The following is an 18,251-nucleotide window of genomic DNA, read 5'->3' as shown; positions in this document are numbered from 1 at the left end:
TTGCTATGGGTAATATTCCTCCCCTCCTTCACTAGCTATAAATGTCCACGACTCATGCAATTGTATGCTCGATAGCAAGATTGCTGAAATCAAAGAAATGATTCTTTAATTTCCTATTTTCTGTTGTGCAGAAGCCGCCCCTGGGTATCACATCATTTAGTTTCATTACTAAATCCAGACTCAAATATAACCAGGTTTTAACAAATTTCTTAATGCTTTAGAATACCAATATTACATTTTACATATTAACCAAAATGGTACTTAAGCCTTTAATTTGAAGCAGATATTCTTAACCATATTTTCTGCTGTGAAGCTCAGATTTACTAATCACTGAACAGGTTTGTGCCAAGGAGAACTAGAAATACTACAACAAGTTTGAGTGAATTAGAAGATGTAAAGTCTTAGAAAGATAGTCAGTGCAGTAGAAACACCATTTCAGAAATGAAACATTCAACAAGTCTTTAGACCCCTTCCATATATTACCTTCTCACAGGTGGTTGCATGAAACTCTGCAGTGCAGAGGGGGAGGAAAAGGAGTTGCCATGCTGATGACTGGTATTAAAGAGACAAACTTATTTTTGCTTATATAGCAGTTCCTGTATCTATAGTTACCGCAGCGATACCCCCAGACAAATCACGACATACAATAATGTGAAACAGAACAAGACTCACAGTATGCTGGTCTGGATTGGTATGTCTGGGATGGCATCAAGCATCAAATGCATGCACCTGACCGTTGTCCGAAAGCACAAGCACCTGCTAGGGCACGCTGCCTGCTCAGGTGGTAAAAGCAAGAGAAGAAACCCATAAAATCCCCACTGCATGTTAACAAAATGTGTTTTCCCTGGGTCTGTAAAACAGAGAGCAGCCTCCTTAAAACTCAGGCTCTGTAGGAGGGAGCTAAGAACATGTGTTTCTTGTTAATAATCACTCACACCCCTCTGCCCAAGCACATGTTCCCTCCCGTGTTGTACGGAGCTCTTAATATTCCACTTTGCCCTTAGACTGTCAATTAAATTTATCTAGGGTGCCAGACAGACTCCCAGGCACATTCTGGTTGTGCATATTTGGGGAGGGGGAAAAGAAACATAATATGTAGATATGCTCAGATCCCCAAAGTAAGATCATACAGCAAGTTAGACAGAGGGACTGAAATTTGGGCTAGGTTGCACAGGCGATTTTTGCCTATGATCGTCACTGGTCAAAATGCCACATGATCGGTCGCACTTACCTGTCACTTTCATGCACAAGCAGGCAAGGTCATGCATGCAAGCCAAATTAGCTCACAAATTATTGGTTTAAGTTTGGATTTGTTCTCCTGTATTTACACCACTTTACATGTGAAAGCAGCCTATCAACTGACCAGGAACATCATCAAGGTGCTTTGTATGTTAAGACATTTTTAGTTATGGTTGATGGATTAGTTGGCTCAGCATATGAAATATTCTTTTAGTTTCTGATGTATAGATATACAAGTGGTTGTGCAGGGGTGGAGATGGATGAAGTACCTCAGTGATGTCGCTAGTACCTAGTAAACTGTTGCACTCATGGATATTAGCCCAGCCCATAAAATGTGTGCAGGGAAACTGGTATACTTTACAGCTTAACCAAAACCAGGGACATCACTTCATTGAACTTTGTATAAGAGACAACTCCACAATTATTTTATGCAACACACACAGTTTAGGACAGCAGCCATTAAGAGCACAGCAACAACTTCCTTACCTCTGTACTTATAACCAAGAGCAATTTAAGATACTACTCTCCGTTTCATGCATAGGAACGGATTGGAGAAAGCTCAGCATGACTTCAGCACTCTAGTCTCTTGGCTGTCAATAAGGGCAGCAGCAACACTGATGGAGTCCCCCCACAGTTCTGCTAGTTTGATAGCACCTCACCCCACCAGCTATTGCAGCCACATGATGCTCTAAGTCTCACTGTATTTTGCAAGAAGACTGCTGCTGATTGAGGTTGGTAAGCTGAATGGAACTTTCACGTGCAGCAGTCTATATTCAACTGTAGTCTGAGGCTTCAGACCTTCTCATTTGGAGGATTCAACAATAACCTGTAGAAGTTCCTAGCTATAACCGTGTGGCCTGGGTCATCTGCTAACTGATGGCCTAGGGGATGGGGACTGGGAGAACTCCAGTAGCATTAGTTCAATGATCTACTAAGTAAATTTCAGAAAATGCATGTGTCATATTAATCAATTTCTTAACATTTTGGGAAACATCTCATTCATTAGTCATTGCACTTGCAATAATGGACGGGAAGAGAAAGACAAAAACACAGCACTTGAAGGACTGTTATGAAAAACACTTATATTTAAGTTAAAGGCTACAGAAATATACAGACAAAAATACCATAGATCCAGAGAAGGTTTGTTTTTTTGACACAAGCAAGAAAAGATGCAGTTTTGACTTCAGCCCTAATCATGAGCACAGCAATATTACAAATATGTGCACAAAGGAGAACCCAGACTTGCCATTTGACACCCAATACCTTTTCATAGGTGTTCCCATAAGCCTGCATCAGTGCAACAAGATGCTTTCGTTCACGTTACCAACCACGGCCAATATCGCCCGTTACTTTTTTGTTTGTACATATCTTTCAAAACACGTTTTAGCTTTGTTTGATTTAAACATGCCAAGCATTGTATTAAACAAACACCCACATACGCCAAGCGAACGGTTTCTTTCCATACTTAATTTATATAAAAAAAAAAGCTGCATACACAGCTTAAGCGAGTACCCACTAGCACTGAATAAATTGCTCTTACTGCTTTTAATCTTGGGTCACACACACAGAATATGTGCAAGAGCAATGCAACTAGACATCTAGCACCATCTTGTGGTTGCAATTGAGCATTGCAAGTACCACTGACCTTCCCACTATTCAGGTTTATAATTCTCCTCAAAATTAGCTTCTTTTAATTTTGTTAAATGCCAACATAAATTTTGCAACTTTAAGAAGTTAATAAGCAAATATGCCACACCATTTCAATATTAACCTTAGTTTATGAGGGTTGTTAGTCTCTACCACATGTAAGAATGTACTGCATACCTGCCAACACATTTATGTTAGTACTGTTTGAATGATGGGACTCCATCAAGCAAGGTTTGTTTAATCATGAGAATCAGGAAAATGTAAATACTTGCAAGCAAAAACCGGATCAGTTACATTTTCTTTTGGTCTGTGTAAACATGGTTATTTCAAAATGATGGCCTATGTGGAGGCAGGGGCATTACTGGGGCTGGATATAAAGTCTTTTAAAGAGGCAATAAATAGGATGTCAGGGCGATGTCCCGTCTGACCACTGACTAATGTCTTGCCTCTTCATGGTCCTACATCACAAGATCATACAGAAAACACAGGAGGTATTAAATGTCTTACATGGAAGCATCAATGCTGCATCTGACAATTGTGTATGCGCTTGCAGATGGCCCCAGTATAACCAGAAGATCTCAGGTGCAAAATGGTCTATAGCTTCCAAGGAGCCAGCAATGTTCAACATGCAATCAAGACCTTCCAAGCTTAACCATTCATGGTCTGCATTATAAACCTCCACCATGTCTATTAATCATTCAAGAAATAAAAACCATACAGGGAGGTTTCCGTCTTGTCAACTGCTACATATCAATCAATGCCCTAGGTCACCTCACTGCGAAAAGAATCTGAGATTAATTTGAAGTCAAAGTTGTGCAGAAGCTCCACAAACCACTTGAGGCAGAGGATGTAGATTACTCTATGGCATGCCAAGTAGAAACACTTCCGCCTGCCTACAATCCAGACAAAAAAACAAAACAAAAAAAAACCCAGCAGGAAAACCGTTGTGCTTATAGTAGCTGTTGGAAGAAGCACCAATGTGGTAAGAGGTTTATCCAAGCCTCTAAAAAGGAAGCAGGTGTCAAGGACGTGTGATTAAAATAGAGAGTGGACACTTTGGATTTTTTACAGACCTGTGACCAGGTTGCTTGGACAATATTAAAAAAAAAAAAAAAAAAAAAAAAAAAAAAAAAAAAGAAATTACATGGTTGCTGAGCTGGAGAAGAAATGGTCAAAGGCAAATGAGTCACTCTCCTCACTACCAGAAAGGAACCAGACACAACTACTTAGTTTAAATTGCCGTCTGCTGCGGCCTAGAAAACCATAAGCTTGTTCCCATCTGACTAAGGCATATAGTTTATTTCTCTCTGTAATAGAGCAGATAGTATTTCAGAGGGTCTGGAAGAGGCAGGCTCAGGATTCTCTCTCTCAGAAAGTTAACAGGAGGGTCTGGTTTTGATTCAGAGACCACTCTCTCCTCTTCCTCCCTTTGTTCCTCTTCCACATCTTCACAATTATTGTTGTCATCAAAGGGGTTTGGGATACGACTGGCGAACACCTCTTTGTCCAGGAAGACTATGGTTTCCATCCGGCGTCTGCGCAAACGCTTGCGCTTGTAACGAGGTGGGTATCTTAGTAATCCACTTCCTCTGCTTGTAGTCTCCCGATTAAAAGTCTTCTTAATACGGCCCCTGATGGCAATGCGAGCCAAGTCCTGGAGGGAGCGCACATTCGGAGGGGCTAGAAGGTATAGAGAGAGATTGTTAAATTAATTTCCTGAAGTGACAGCATAACACAAATGTAAAACTTATACAAATGGTCATCTTAATGAAACAGAAAATACTAGTTATTAGCAGTGTTGAGTTTTAAAATGAATAATAAAGACAGAAGTAGGGGAGTGTGAAAGCAAGCCTGATGTACTTCTTAACCTTTCCATGCGCATCAGACAGGAGAACGCTTATTACTCCTGTTGCTAGTCTCATACTTTCATATTGGTTTTACTTATTAATACAAGAGATTTATTGTTATATTTAGGGAAACCTTTCCGAGAACCCACCTTTGAGTATTAAATTCTCCTGCCAGTGACTGGCAAAAGGAAAATAAAAGGCGTCAGTAACCATTGAGCTTGTGAAGGACAGGAATTGTATCCTCACCATTGAGGGGAAATGCAAACACGGAACACAATTTAAAAAAAAAGATAATGCATTGTAACAGGTTATCTATTCAATACCTAGAATGGCAAAAAACAAACAAAACCAAAACCCCCCAAAAAAGAAGGGTTCAGATACAAGGAGGTAACATACATTGCTCATCTGCCATGCATTACCTCCACACTCCATTACAGACAGTTGAAGCCCCCTCTCACATCATTAAGATGGGGTCTTGATGGGACCTCATGCAGGTCAACAAGCAGAAACTGCAGTCAACCAAGTTACCGAGATCACTGGCCCTGCCTGGTGTATGATTTCACCACTACACAATGCATTTTTTCACAGCAAGTCTGAGAAGCAGTCACTCAAATGCTACCTGCTTTCTTAGAGAAACATCTTAGTAAAAAGTGGAGAGAGAGAATGGAACTATTTAGACGAATAGTCCAAAAAAAAGTCCAAAACACTCCAATTGTTTCTGTAGATTATTCAAGTCAGTGATACACATCATTCTCTATATTAATGTCAAATAGTGTCTTTACTTGTGTTTGAAATTACTAGCAAGAACCCAGACCTTCCCATTAAGTTTTATAGAATTTTAAGAAATTTGTCACATACGTAAATGGAGAGTCTGTCTTTTTCCTGTATCCGCTTTATTCGGTTGCATGAGAGGAGCAAAAGACACAGCCAGGATCTTCCTGGTTTCCCATGTTGATGGGCTGGTGCGAGTTATCTTGGTGAGCTGCATCAGAGATTAAAAACAGATTTATACTTAACCCCACAATAAACACTATGTATGCCACAGTGTAACCACTCATTTGTGCCATTTGGATACCTTCTCTTCAAGTGGCATAACAAGGATTCCACCCACTTTCAGCAGATTCTTCATATACTCCTCATGCTCTTTTTGGACACCAGCTCCACAGTACACGCGATCATATGCAGATGACTCTAGAGCAATTTCCAGGCAGTTCCCAGCCACAAAGGATGGCTCACAAAAATCAAACCTTGGTGGAAAGATATGGTTGATGAGACTGGAAAATCAGTATTTAACACACAAAAGACATTCCACAACAGCTTCTCTTGCATACATCGTTCAATGACTACATCAGACTGCACTTTTAGGAAAGCATAGCCTATGAACCAATCCCATCACAAGGTACAGGTTGTGGATATACGCAAATAATTGTAGGAAAGAGGGACATCAATGAAGAACCAAAACTAGTGCGACAGGCATTTCATGCTTCAGTGATGTCACCAATATCAAATAAAGTGTCTCATTACCAGACATCTGCAGTATAGCAAGAGTGACAGCACAATCTGCAATATTAAGAATCTCAGCAAACAGGTGAGGGAAGGTGAAAACAAGAAGATTAGAGAGTCTTTTACAATCTGGAAAAAAAAGCAGACATCACAATTTAGACAAGCACACTTGTTTTCACTGGCCATTGGCTTACACAGATTCATGCCTCATCTATTCAGAGTGAAAATTTATGTATATTTCAGTCATAGGACTGAGAATGGCAGCACAAGGAAAAACATCACTTTAAACTTCTGTCACCCACTATAAGACCAGCTCCCTAATTACTACTTTCCCACCACTTTCTGCCACCATATCTATTATTATAGGTGCTATGTATCTGGGTATATTTCTAGAGCAATAGAGGCAACTATCTGTTTGTTCAATTCGGGTAAGATTGATGGTGCCAGACCCAATAGATTCAATATTAGGATGCAAGTCGGGTAGGACCGAGCGAACGCCGACGCACGTTTCGCTTAGGAAGCTTGATCAAGGCGTTCGCTCTGTCCTACCCGACTTGCATCCTAATATTGAATCTATTGGGTATGGCACCATCAGCCTTACCCGAACAGATAGTTGCCTCTATTGCTTCTACAAATATACCTAGATACGGAGCACCTATATTAATGTGCAAGCCATTATCCTCCTGAACCACCTGCTGTTAGTGCAACTAGCACTTCAGGGACATTATTATGAGACCGATCAAGATCCCTATAAGATTTCTATTTAGGGTATATTAGGTGGAAAGAATTTCAGGGGAGGCGGACATATGCATTATACCCTTTATTAGTGCCCTTCTTTTCAAAACTATTAACTTAGTTCCGGTGCCAATTATTCAATACAAGATCACACCTATGAGGTTAGACTAATTGGTGCAACAGTAATAGAAATAATTGTCAGGTAGATCGACATTTGCGGTTGATCCGCAAATTTTAATTCACTTTTCCTTTTATATTTCGCTAGCTTTTTCTGCCGGAAATACTCTTGATATAATTTTAAATGAAGACAATAAAGCATACACCTTTTAAATAATCAATTACTACATCCCTGGAGTGACCCTCTATACACCTTTTTCCATCTCTTTCTTTTGGAAGTGCTAACCACTAGGCCACTGTGCTGCCCAATGCCTAAATTTGCAGGAGGGATGCAGCACCATTCTTCCACAAAGTGGTCACTTCAACTGATGCACGACTGATGGTGATGGAAACCCACTTGTTTAAGATTTGGCAATTAAGAATGTACGGATGTGACAAGACAAGGCACCACAAGGGGGATATTGGCCGAACCAGTCTGTCAGTGGACCAATTGAGAAACATTGGCCCACTCAGTTACTAAATGACACCCGGTGGCCGGATCCAGCAGCGCTTTCTGATCAAAGAGGGAGGGGGCGGCAGCCAACAGAAAGCAAGGAACAGCTGGGGACCTTCTGACATCACAAAGTAGTGGAAGGGATTAAAAACAGGAGTTGGGAAATGACTATTGACTAACCATTGTCCCAGCATATCTCAAACCAGACTTGATAGCACAGAAAGAGCAGGTGGGCTACTGCTGAGGTCATGTTCTACCTTCACCCCCGTTAGCACCTAGATTCCATCCACCACCAATGAAAATGTATCATGGCCCAGGGAAATGTATCATGGCCAATGATTGGGTAAGTTTGGAGAGAGACAAAAAGACCCAGGAGGGTAGTGGCGGTTGTAGCTGGTGGATCTTGGAGAGAGAGAGGACTTAGGGTATGGCTACTCAACATCAGTCTATCAGGGCCAGAGGACTGTTTTGAAGCAGGAGTTTATTCAGCCCTATCAGGTGCTAAACCTCTAGGACTGATTTTGTCAACACTTCACCAGGAGACACTCGCAGATTCTAGAGAATTGGTGAGCCTATATAGACTGAAACCCAGAGTCCTACTGATGGAAAGTTGGCCAAGACCCGCAAGATAAACAAACCCACCCAACGGATCACAACCCCCTGGCCCACCTGGATTGTCATCTGTGGACTTTGTTGCTAGGAGTTTGTGCCCGCTATGACTCTAAACAGGTAACTTGCTGGGAACTTTGTTGTTTTTTTACATACATATTGTTATATTTGGTGGGGGAACACGTTTCTCATTGGAGAGCACTGTTGCATTTACTTTTTGTGTACACTTTGTTTAAATAAAGAGGTGATCATCTCTTCTTGCTTCCTTCCTCCTTACCTGTGTGACTCCTGAATATAAAAAACAAAAACATGTGCCTAAAAGAACTACAGTTCCAACCACGGTGTCCTCACAATGGATAACATCAGCGTCATGTGCATCAAAGTATTCAACAATACACCTGTTTTGTGGATGGGGGCATTGTCATCCTAAAAGCATTGACCTTGCCTTATAGGGCAATGATTGCATCCAAACCATGCCAGGAAACTGCACCCAACAGATTATAGAATGACGAGAACTCTTGCTGGAAACTCAGGGTTGCAGACTTCTTTAGATTGGTGCCACACATGCACTCGTGCCTTTGAGAACAGACGACTTTCCCAATATTAAAATTCTTACACTGCTCCCTTGTCTGTGCTCATTACACAATTAGACTCACAAACTTGCATTGCTAGGTGAGGAACAGTTTATGCAGCGCAACAGACTAGGACGTCCTGCCCTGCAAAGTTATTTTTGTTTTTAATGGACCTAGCTACTTACTCCACAAGATTTGTTTGAATTTAGGCTTATTTATAGTTGTTCTTGATTTTGCCTTGCCTGGATTATTAATTTCCACCAGCATTACATGCTCATATCACGATAGATACTATTGCTCATGAAACATTAGCAAGATGAGATGACTGCCAGTGAAGTTCCTGCCAAACATGTTCTATAATCTCCTCTTGCAGCCATGCTAACCATAATTATAGGCAACCAAACATTTTGCACACTACCCTGACCAAGCTGGCATGTTGTTTTCAAACTGCGTGGAATCTCTTGCTCTTATCTCATTTATTGAAGTGTTCCTCCCCCCACCCCCCCTTCTTCCCATTCCTCAAGACATGAAACTTTCAGATTTTCTACTAACCTTAGAACAAAATCCCTCTGATGTTCGACTCCATTGCCTTATAGCTGCGGAACACTTTGGTGTGTGCAGGACACAACCTTGATCATGATGTTTTAGTATTAGACTTCCTGTAGTTTGCACACCTGTTCCCTCCCCAGGTTCCCGCAACTGTGTATGTTCCACAAATAACAGGCTTACTTGTCAAAGCTGTCACTGGTGCGGACAAACAGGTCCAACTTTTGCTTTGCATATTCAATGACATCTGGGTGAAGTTCAACTCCATGGTTAACGCCAAAGGGTCCTAACGATAAAGTTAAGAGGATTGTACAGACCATCAGAGAAAGCATTTTATCTTAATGGTACATCATGTTACAGTAGCCATGAATAAGACCCCACACATTTTTTTTTTTCTAAGGGAATCCCAAAATACTTTACAATTACAAATAGCAAAACATTAGGGCTTTTCAATGTGAGGTGAGAGAGCAGTCAAAAGAAATTACAAGGGGGGCAGTAGAGTTCTGCTTTATAGTAGTTGGTCCACAGGGCCCATGTCGTTTGAAAGACGTTGTGCAGTGTGGGCATGATACTCTCCCCTCTGATACGTGGCCCATATATGCTCTGTATGGTAGTGGACATAAAGGACAGGGATACATTTTTACAGTGTGATACTATAAGACATTTTGCTGCATTCAACATGTATCAAATTAGCTTCTGTGTGGGGCGAGGGGCATTAGTGAGAGGTCTAGTTAACCGCGAGTATAGCGCAGAATCAGGCATATGAACAGTGGTTATGGATTCAATGAGAATACATTTTATGCCAATAGGGAAAGCCTGGGCGGACATATGTGATTAGGGTACCTCGTTGGCCACACTCTTGCAAACAAACATCCGGGGAGTTAGGAAAAATTGATTGAATGCAGGTGGGGGACCCAGTAACATCCGTCATAAAGCAGGCTCAGGGTCTGCAGTATTATGGAAGTTCTGAGGGGCTAATAAGAGGGAAGACTGAGTGAATGACAGGGTGACAGCCAATAATGATGCACAATAGCAGCGTTAATGATTATGTAGGAAGGTGTGGTAAAAGGATTAAGAGGTTAATTTGCATAATAATGATAAAGTAGGAGATAATGGGGTTTGTTGAATATGAGGGGAAAAGGATGGTAATAGTGACAAGAGTAACAAAGTGGACATGTTAATAGAGAGATGATGAGAGGGCAATGTCATAGCGAGTACAGCAGGATCTAGGGATGAGATAAAGTAGAAAAGTGAGCTGCGTGTAAAGGGGGTGGAGGCCAAGTGAAAGGTGCCCTATTACTAGAGAACATGCAAAAAAGTTTAACAATTTGCTAGGCTACTTTTTAGATTTTTTTTTTTTTAAATAGAAGATTGAGCACTGTTGTCCATAAATGAGCACATATCTTAAATATACATGGGGCAGCCAGGGTTGAAGGGACATTAACCCCAAATAATTTATTTAGTTTTACTATTTATTTATAGTGGGAATGTACATGCTAGACGTATTTGTTATCTCACTGTGCATGTTAAAGTAAACTCAATAATTGTATTTCTGACTGTTCCGTCACATTTTCACTTTGTTCGCCCCCCAGACAGACAGGCCTCTAAAGTCATGATATGAATACCCAATGATGTTACATTCCCAGCCAATAAGCCACACCCCAAAACTATACTGACAACACAGCTCTGGGAGAAGATAAAAGGGATTATGGAGAAGAAAAAAGACAAATAATGGCATCTCTCTGCAAGGTAATTGGAACCATCATAGAAAATAAAGGTCTTTAACTAAAGTCTTTTTATTCAATTATGCCTTAATGTTCATGTTGCTCAAAGGGGGAGAAGAACAATTAGTCTATTTAAACCTGTGTGTCACCACTTACCCAAGATTAATCCAACCATAGTGCTGAGATAGCCGGTCCCGCTGCCCAAGTTCAGGAATGACAGCCCCCGGTGTAATTCGAGAGCCTCCATGACCTCAGAATAAATGCATGGAGCAGAAAGGTGAATATTTCCATGTTTCCACGCCAAGTCTTTATATGCATTGTCTTTAAATTCATCCAGGTAGTAGTCTGCACGGTCAATGGCTCGAAAAGCCCGTTCAACCTCCTCAGTGCGGATGTACTGAGCCTCCTTCAAATTATCAATCAAGTCATCATTGTCCTCTCCGGCACTCACAGCCCCTCCCATTGCAACTGGGAAAGGGAAAAAAAAAGGGGGAGGGAGGAAAACTGCATGGAAATTACATGTCACATATTCACAACCACATTCTCTTAAGACCTTTACCCTTTTAATAGCCAAATTGTAGCATGAAGGTACCCAAAAACAGCTAACCCCAATCAACAACCATCAGAAGTTGATCAGGACAAACTGTAAATGTGGTCAGACAATGTGTATGGTGCGAGTGTCCAAATAAACTATTGGTGCCCTGCTGTAGTACACTCATGCCGAAAGTGTATGGGCACCTTATAATACAACTGAAGCTTCAATACAATTAAAAAAGCTACTGTGCTTAACTGTATATACAATGAAATAAAATAACTGATATCAGGAACCTATTAAGCTGTCACTGTCAATATACGGTAGGTTAAATATAATTTTAAAAAGCCAATAATTCCATTACACAAGCTGGTTTATATACAAGAACTAATACGAACAATCACAAGTATATGTAAAAATATTTCAAGAGCTTGTTAGCGATAAAGATATTGCAATAAAGTCGCAGTTGTGTGTATATGGAGAATTTTTCTTTCCTGCACAGCAGACTTCCTTTCCCTCAGTAATCCCATTAAATGACACTGTAGCCAGTAGTTTATCTAAAAAGGACTGATTACAGAGAACTGTTTGCCCAGATGTGTGATTTTTTTGGGGTTTTTTTTCTTAGTCATGGGTGTTTACAGAGGTGGCAACGGCTGTAATAAATAGCAGTGACAAATACTTCTAGAACAACTGAAGTCCCCCCTTCTACATTTTTTATTATCTATACACACAAACAGGTAAATGTAAATAAATAAAAATAAAAAGAAAGGATTGACTATTTTCAGCACATGTAGTACATTAGTGATTTTACAGCCACATACACAACCTAATGGGGCAATCCTTACTCGCAATGTGCCACAGTGTGCTAGGACGGATGTGAAGGTAATGTACACAGCGATGTAACATCACTGATTTTTCCTTCATATCCCATAGAAGTGCACAGAGAAATCAGTGATGTTCAGGAAATAGGAAAGAACCCAACTTTCTTTAAAGAGGAAAAAAAAAGTGAACGTTTTGAATACTTCTGTGGGTCTTTAGCTATTGTGGAACTAGAGGTATAAGCATGTCTTGCCAGGTGGTGACAACGGATGGAAAGACCAAGTTGGCTACCTTTGTTGTATACTAATTGTTTGGAGCAATCAATTTCAGGGCTTGTCTTATGACATATTAATAAATGTATGAAAAGAACATTAGAAATAAGTGTCGCTCCCAACACCATTTTAAAGCTCTAGCGATGTATTTATCATTTAAGAATGTGGCACAAGCCGTTTCTCACGCATTAAGTGTGCGTCGGTTTTGATGTGTTTGTCGATTTTCTGGACAAATCCCAGGAGAAAGGTAGCCAAGGCATCCAAAATAATCACTGTTCATATTTAATTTTTTGTGAGCCATTACTCTTGAAGAAAATGTATTTACATCTTCCCTTGCTGCTAAATGATACTGCTTACTTCTATAAATACATTATTTTTCCCACCCCTGCTACAAGGGCATAGTTGCAGTGTATCAGAGGTGCATTAATGCACCTCCCCCCAAGATTCACAATGCCTGGAAATGCATAAAAACATAGTATGTTGTGCCCTATAGCCATATGGAGACATTCATAGCCAATACAGTATGGACTATGGATCACAGACGAAGTATCCATTATTTTCTTGCGTTCATGATCTGTACAGCATTAGCTAGGAGTACTTGTGTTTTCAGTAAGGTCATTCTCCATAGAGGCCCATGCTCCCTATAATATATTAATGCCTCATTCATCATGGAAAAAACAAATCAAAGCAGCAAAATGCTATATTCAAAAATACATTTTCCAGATTCTTACTAGAGGCACAAAAAGATCATGCCATGTATGATAATGCGAACTGGTTGCATCTATACGTGGCAGGTCAAACCTCAACACCTTGTCTATACAAGGCGAAAGGGGTTACAACACAAAAAAACATTCACTCAAAAAATGTGCAACTTTATTTCCTTAGGAAGAAATAAACACTGCATAATATAGATTATGTTTTTATCAGGATATAGCTACACAGCATAAAGTGAGCATGACTTATTCACACTTGCCTACTTTTTCTTTTAGAGCTCTGAGGTGAGGTCATATGGAAAGTGCAGGCGGGACATGGTGACGTGTCTCCATCATGTTGCCCCTTTTGTGGCCCCTCCCCCTGCTGTGCAATGCCGCGATCCCCTGCATCGCGCAATGGGCCATTACAATGCGTTTATTAAGCCCCTCCTTCGCCCAGTATGCAGGTGGGTGTCTGCTCTTCCGGGAGTCCAGGAGATTAGGCAAGCAGTTACTTAATGAATTCCAGTGTCCCAGTTGAAAGGTCTTTCACAGAAGGAAAGTGACATAAGTAGACTATGAGGCCTAGTAAAATGTATGTCAATAATGCTAACCATACCCACTACCACCTAGTAGCAGTAGCAATCCGGATTGGGAATGTATCTTTGTCTATCCATATGCGTTTACTACATTAAATGAACTATGGAAGCCTGCAATGAGCGCCTAATGCCAGTAGTAATAAACACCTTTGACATGAACTCACTCTCAGACAAAAAAAAAAAAGCCCAACATCAGTAGGTACCTAGTCTTAAGGTAGAGGAAAAATATGATTAAACACATCTGTGCTTGAGTGTGCCAAAAGGTTTGGCCTATGTGTACCCAGCAGGGACTGAACATGAGAACATTTGTGATTTATTAGAGACTAAGGGCTAAATGTGTCAAGCTGCGAGTTCCCGACAGGTTTGAAAGAGTGGAGATGTTGCGTATAGCAACCAATCAAATTCTAGGTATCATTTTGTAGAATGTACTAAATAACTAGAATCTGATGGAGATATTGCCTATAGTAACCACTTTTCAAACCTGCCATAAAATTTGCAGCTTGATAAATCTACCTCTAAATTTCCTGTATTCACTGATCTCTCATGCATGAATGCTCTAGTCTAGCACATAGTTGCCTATGCTCCCAGACTCCAGAAGAGCAGGCACCCACCCAGGTGGGGTGCTTAGTGACGAGATTTGTGTCATGAAGCGCAAGCCCCGCAACACAATGCTGCAAACAGAGACATTGGACAGCAAGGGCGATGCTACAGAGATAAAATTGTGCCCGCTCCCACAATTGCCACCTAACTATTATGCCTCCGACATCTCCAGGAGCACACAAAAGAAAAGTTGGCAAGCATGGTTTAGCACTGTCCACTATTATACAATCATACTCTTAATTTTCAGGATGTTCTTAGCTAGTATCCATCCATATGTATCACTCTTTGTACACTGATGACCAGTAGAATTAGGCACTTCATTTAATATTTAGGTTTATTGTAATAATACTGTTGGGACTAGAAAAATCCTAACATTTTTATTTATAAGAGAAATTTAATTTACACAAACCATAAATAAAACTTTAAATGCCTAGCAAAAAAGTGAGCAGTGAATGACCTGGGGGTAGAGCGTGACATATGTCTGGTGTAAGCTAGGCTGCAGATCAACATGCATGTTAAGTTAGTTTCTTAAGTTAGTTTCCGATATGCATATTGCAGCTTTCAATTGGACACTTGCGATTTGGGGCCCAACTATGCATTAGTCCTTAACTATAATCAGATGCTAAGGTTAAACTATTTTAAAGGAAAGAGGAACTAGAGAAATGGATATTAACGATTGATAGATAGAAAACTACTTTGTATGCCCTAACCTTACCCTTCTATTGTGTCAGACTGCAATGGGCTCTCCCATCTCCCTATTTTTCAGGCCTGCTACCCACTGAAAATGTCAATTATGAAACCTTAAACACTTTATAGTATGCTCATTAGAGCACACATTTTACAACAAGTGTTTTGATACACACAGTAAGCTTTGTACTGCAAGTATTTTGCATTAAACTGCATAACCTCACTAGATTAATGTAACTTTTGTCAAGGACATACTTGTAACATCAGCTATGAATGGAAAAGGCCTGGGTCTGCTTAGAGCATTGGGTCCTAGACTGCTAGCCAAAACCCTTTTAGACTAAAAGAAATACTGGTAGATTAACTGGCATTGGACAAAATCGACCAGAGCAGCTAGGTTTGTTTACAGAAAACCTCCAAAGGGGCAAGGTCTAATGAGTATAATTAAACAATCGCTGTAAAGATGGCACTACTTGTCTACTGTAGAGATAATTCGTTGGCACTAGAAAGTTTAATAATAATATGACCCCTGGCTTCTTCACACTTGTAATCGCAATGGAAAAGACCACATCCCCTCCCCCTTGATGCCCACAAGAAAGGGCCCTAACTAGCCCATCCCCCCCTATTGCCCCCTCCACTAAAAGAGCTCTTGTACTCCCCCCAAAGCACAGCTCCCATAAGCTTAGCTCATCCTTTTCACGGGCACTGCATACTGGGGAGCTGTAACTACCACCTCTGTAAAGCCCTAATACTGGGGACTTGGCTCCACATGCTGGTAAAGAACCAGTGCCCGACACCACAGGTCTATCCGCCGAGTGTAACGGGCCTGCGTCCTCCTCAGTGTCCTATCTCTACAGCGCACCAGTTCCGGGTGCCCCAGGACTCAGCTGCATATTACCTCAATATAGCGCCCTCGGAGCCAGGACTGAGCGCGGACGCAGAGAAGAACCTGGTGCAGATGCTGTTTGCTTGTGACGCGCGTTCCAGAACTGCTCACCTCCTGCTGTAAACACACAACCAGCTGACCGTGTGTGACGTCACCAGACAGACTAATGAGGCTGGTGTGGCCCGGCCTTCTGCTTGCTGACCACGCCCCCAACTTACATACCTCGTCCTCACCGCATTAACTGATACTGTGTGGGTAGTGCTGGCCAGTCACGTGTCCTAACCCAGCAGTAACGGTGCCCTGCAGACTGCACCGGGATACAAGTGTGTAGCTCGCTCAGTAATGCGTGTGGTACAGTTGGTAATAACTATGAAAAACGTCAGAGAGGATAGACAGCCTTTACTCTTTAGCTGTTGTGAAACAAGAGATCCCAGCGTGTCCTCTCTCTAACCACAGGGCATGCTGGAACATGTGATTTACAGCTGAGGTACCACAGCCCGAGTAGACAATACGTGTTAAACACGCCTAGGGGAATAGGTGAGAACCGGAAATACTGGAACGCCGGAATGAGTCGGCTTCCTACAGCGCCCTCTAGTGACTGCTTGGTGTTTTGAGTGAAACTTGCTTTGTTTGCTCTCTCCCTGTATGTTGTATTCTGTTATGTTGCACAGGTATGTTCTGTGTAATGTGTGTAAGGTTTATAAATTACATATATCTCATATTCCACCTAATATATATATATATATATATATATATATGTATGTATGTATATACACACATATATATATACACATACATACAGCACTTTTTTGTAAGAAAAAAGGTGCCGCAACTCACATCACGTAGTCAATCACTGTCCACACACCCACACAAGTCAGTTGTGTAACGAAACATAACGGTCACCACCCGCAGTAAGCTCTCTGCACGCGACCACACAACCAATCACAAGCTGAGTAGTGCCACTAGCGAAACAGCGCCATCACAACCAGCGCGGACAAGTACGCATGCATCAGACTCGACACACAAGCAGCACACATGCACCGTTTTAATGATTTTGCCACCGACCTGCTACACTCAACAGGGCAATTCAAGTCCATGTGGATCACACATCAGATGTTCAAAAGTTACTTTTAAAACTTGGAAAATCCGTTGAAAAAAGGTGGCGGAACTCAGTTCTGTGAGTTCTATGACAAAAAAGCATTATATATATATATATATATATATATGTGTGTGTGTATATGTATAAAGAGAGGATGCGTTTAGTACTCGCATATATCTCCTGTACTGTACACGGTCCAAAAATGTAATTAGATACACAGTGTTCAAAAATTAGAAAAGACTAGCACCAATATTATAATACAGGGTAGACACACCAGGAGGGGTAAAACAAATGACTGATGATTTAGGTGAACTAGAGGAATGGTCAAGAGAGTGGCAACTACAGTTTAGTGCCAAAAAATGCAAAATCATGCGTATCTTATGCTTTAAAAAAAAAAAACATACACAACTTTGAAACATACACAACTTTGGCATATATTCATCCCATTTCAAAGTCAGAGATCAGTCCTGCTTTGCATAATACACAAATTGTGTATGTATTCATAAGATACACTTTTAACGCATCCTACTTAACAGACATAAGATGCACTTTTATCGTATCCTATGCAGCCGCCCGTAAGGCCATTAGATAAATCATTAAAAAGCTTTGCCAGCCAGGACTGGTGGCAGTATAGCAGGGAAACCTGCATGGGATCCCCCCACCATAGTGACAACCAACTCCATCCCCATTCTGAAAGTAGAAGGGCTCTTCCCTCACCCATGCAGCGTTTGTGGGGTAATAAGTGTAAGCATGCCCTCATGGGCATGATGGCCCTTGTGGTTACTCACCGTTTGTTTATGTCAACAAAAGTTGAGAAACCCTTGTGGTTCCTTAACTTTTGTTTATGTCAAATTTTATTTGACATAAACACACCTGGACACCACCGTCTTTGCCCTTCTATATTACTCACCTAGATCCATCCTGGCATCTTTACCCTCAACCCATAGATCCAATGGAATCCTTTTTCTTAAACCAATAATCCATATGCTTGTAAAAAACAACAAAAAAAACCAATGCACAGATGTCGCAAACATCT

The 18,251-nt window shown here is 41.0% G+C and overlaps 2 protein-coding genes across 3 annotated transcripts in view; both read right to left on the bottom strand.

Moving 5' to 3' along the window:
• The window catches only part of LOC142094480 (peroxidasin homolog), a 62,516-nt gene extending 60,303 nt beyond the window's left edge, over window positions 1-2,213 (bottom strand). Inside the window, exon 1 of the mRNA XM_075176680.1 lies at window positions 673-2,213. Coding sequence (XP_075032781.1) covers window positions 673-824 — 152 coding nt within the window. The 5' untranslated portion in view covers window positions 825-2,213. The remainder of the gene's footprint in view (window positions 1-672) is intronic.
• Window positions 2,214-3,108: 895 nt separating this feature from the next.
• Window positions 3,109-16,635, bottom strand: PCMTD2 (protein-L-isoaspartate (D-aspartate) O-methyltransferase domain containing 2). Of its 2 annotated transcripts, XM_075176681.1 has the most exons (6): window positions 16,129-16,635; window positions 11,189-11,500; window positions 9,492-9,594; window positions 5,809-5,980; window positions 5,592-5,715; window positions 3,109-4,566 (listed from the first exon to the last, which is right to left on the bottom strand). In XM_075176681.1, exons 2-6 carry the CDS (start codon window positions 11,493-11,495, stop codon window positions 4,184-4,186), a joined length of 1,089 nt encoding a protein of 362 aa, XP_075032782.1. In that variant the 5' UTR covers window positions 11,496-11,500; window positions 16,129-16,635; the 3' UTR covers window positions 3,109-4,183. The 2 variants fall into 2 exon arrangements, with proteins under 2 accessions (XP_075032782.1, XP_075032783.1); XM_075176682.1 differs by lacking the exons at window positions 9,492-9,594; window positions 11,189-11,500; window positions 16,129-16,635 and adding an exon at window positions 9,315-9,470.
• Between the last annotated feature and the right edge of the window lie 1,616 nt (window positions 16,636-18,251).

The sequence above is a fragment of the Mixophyes fleayi genome, chromosome 6 (genome assembly GCF_038048845.1).
Source record: "Mixophyes fleayi isolate aMixFle1 chromosome 6, aMixFle1.hap1, whole genome shotgun sequence".
Classification (NCBI taxonomy): domain Eukaryota; kingdom Metazoa; phylum Chordata; class Amphibia; order Anura; family Limnodynastidae; genus Mixophyes; species Mixophyes fleayi.
The sequence above is the reverse complement of the archived record's forward strand: the minus strand, read 5'-3'. Positions and strand labels throughout refer to the sequence as shown.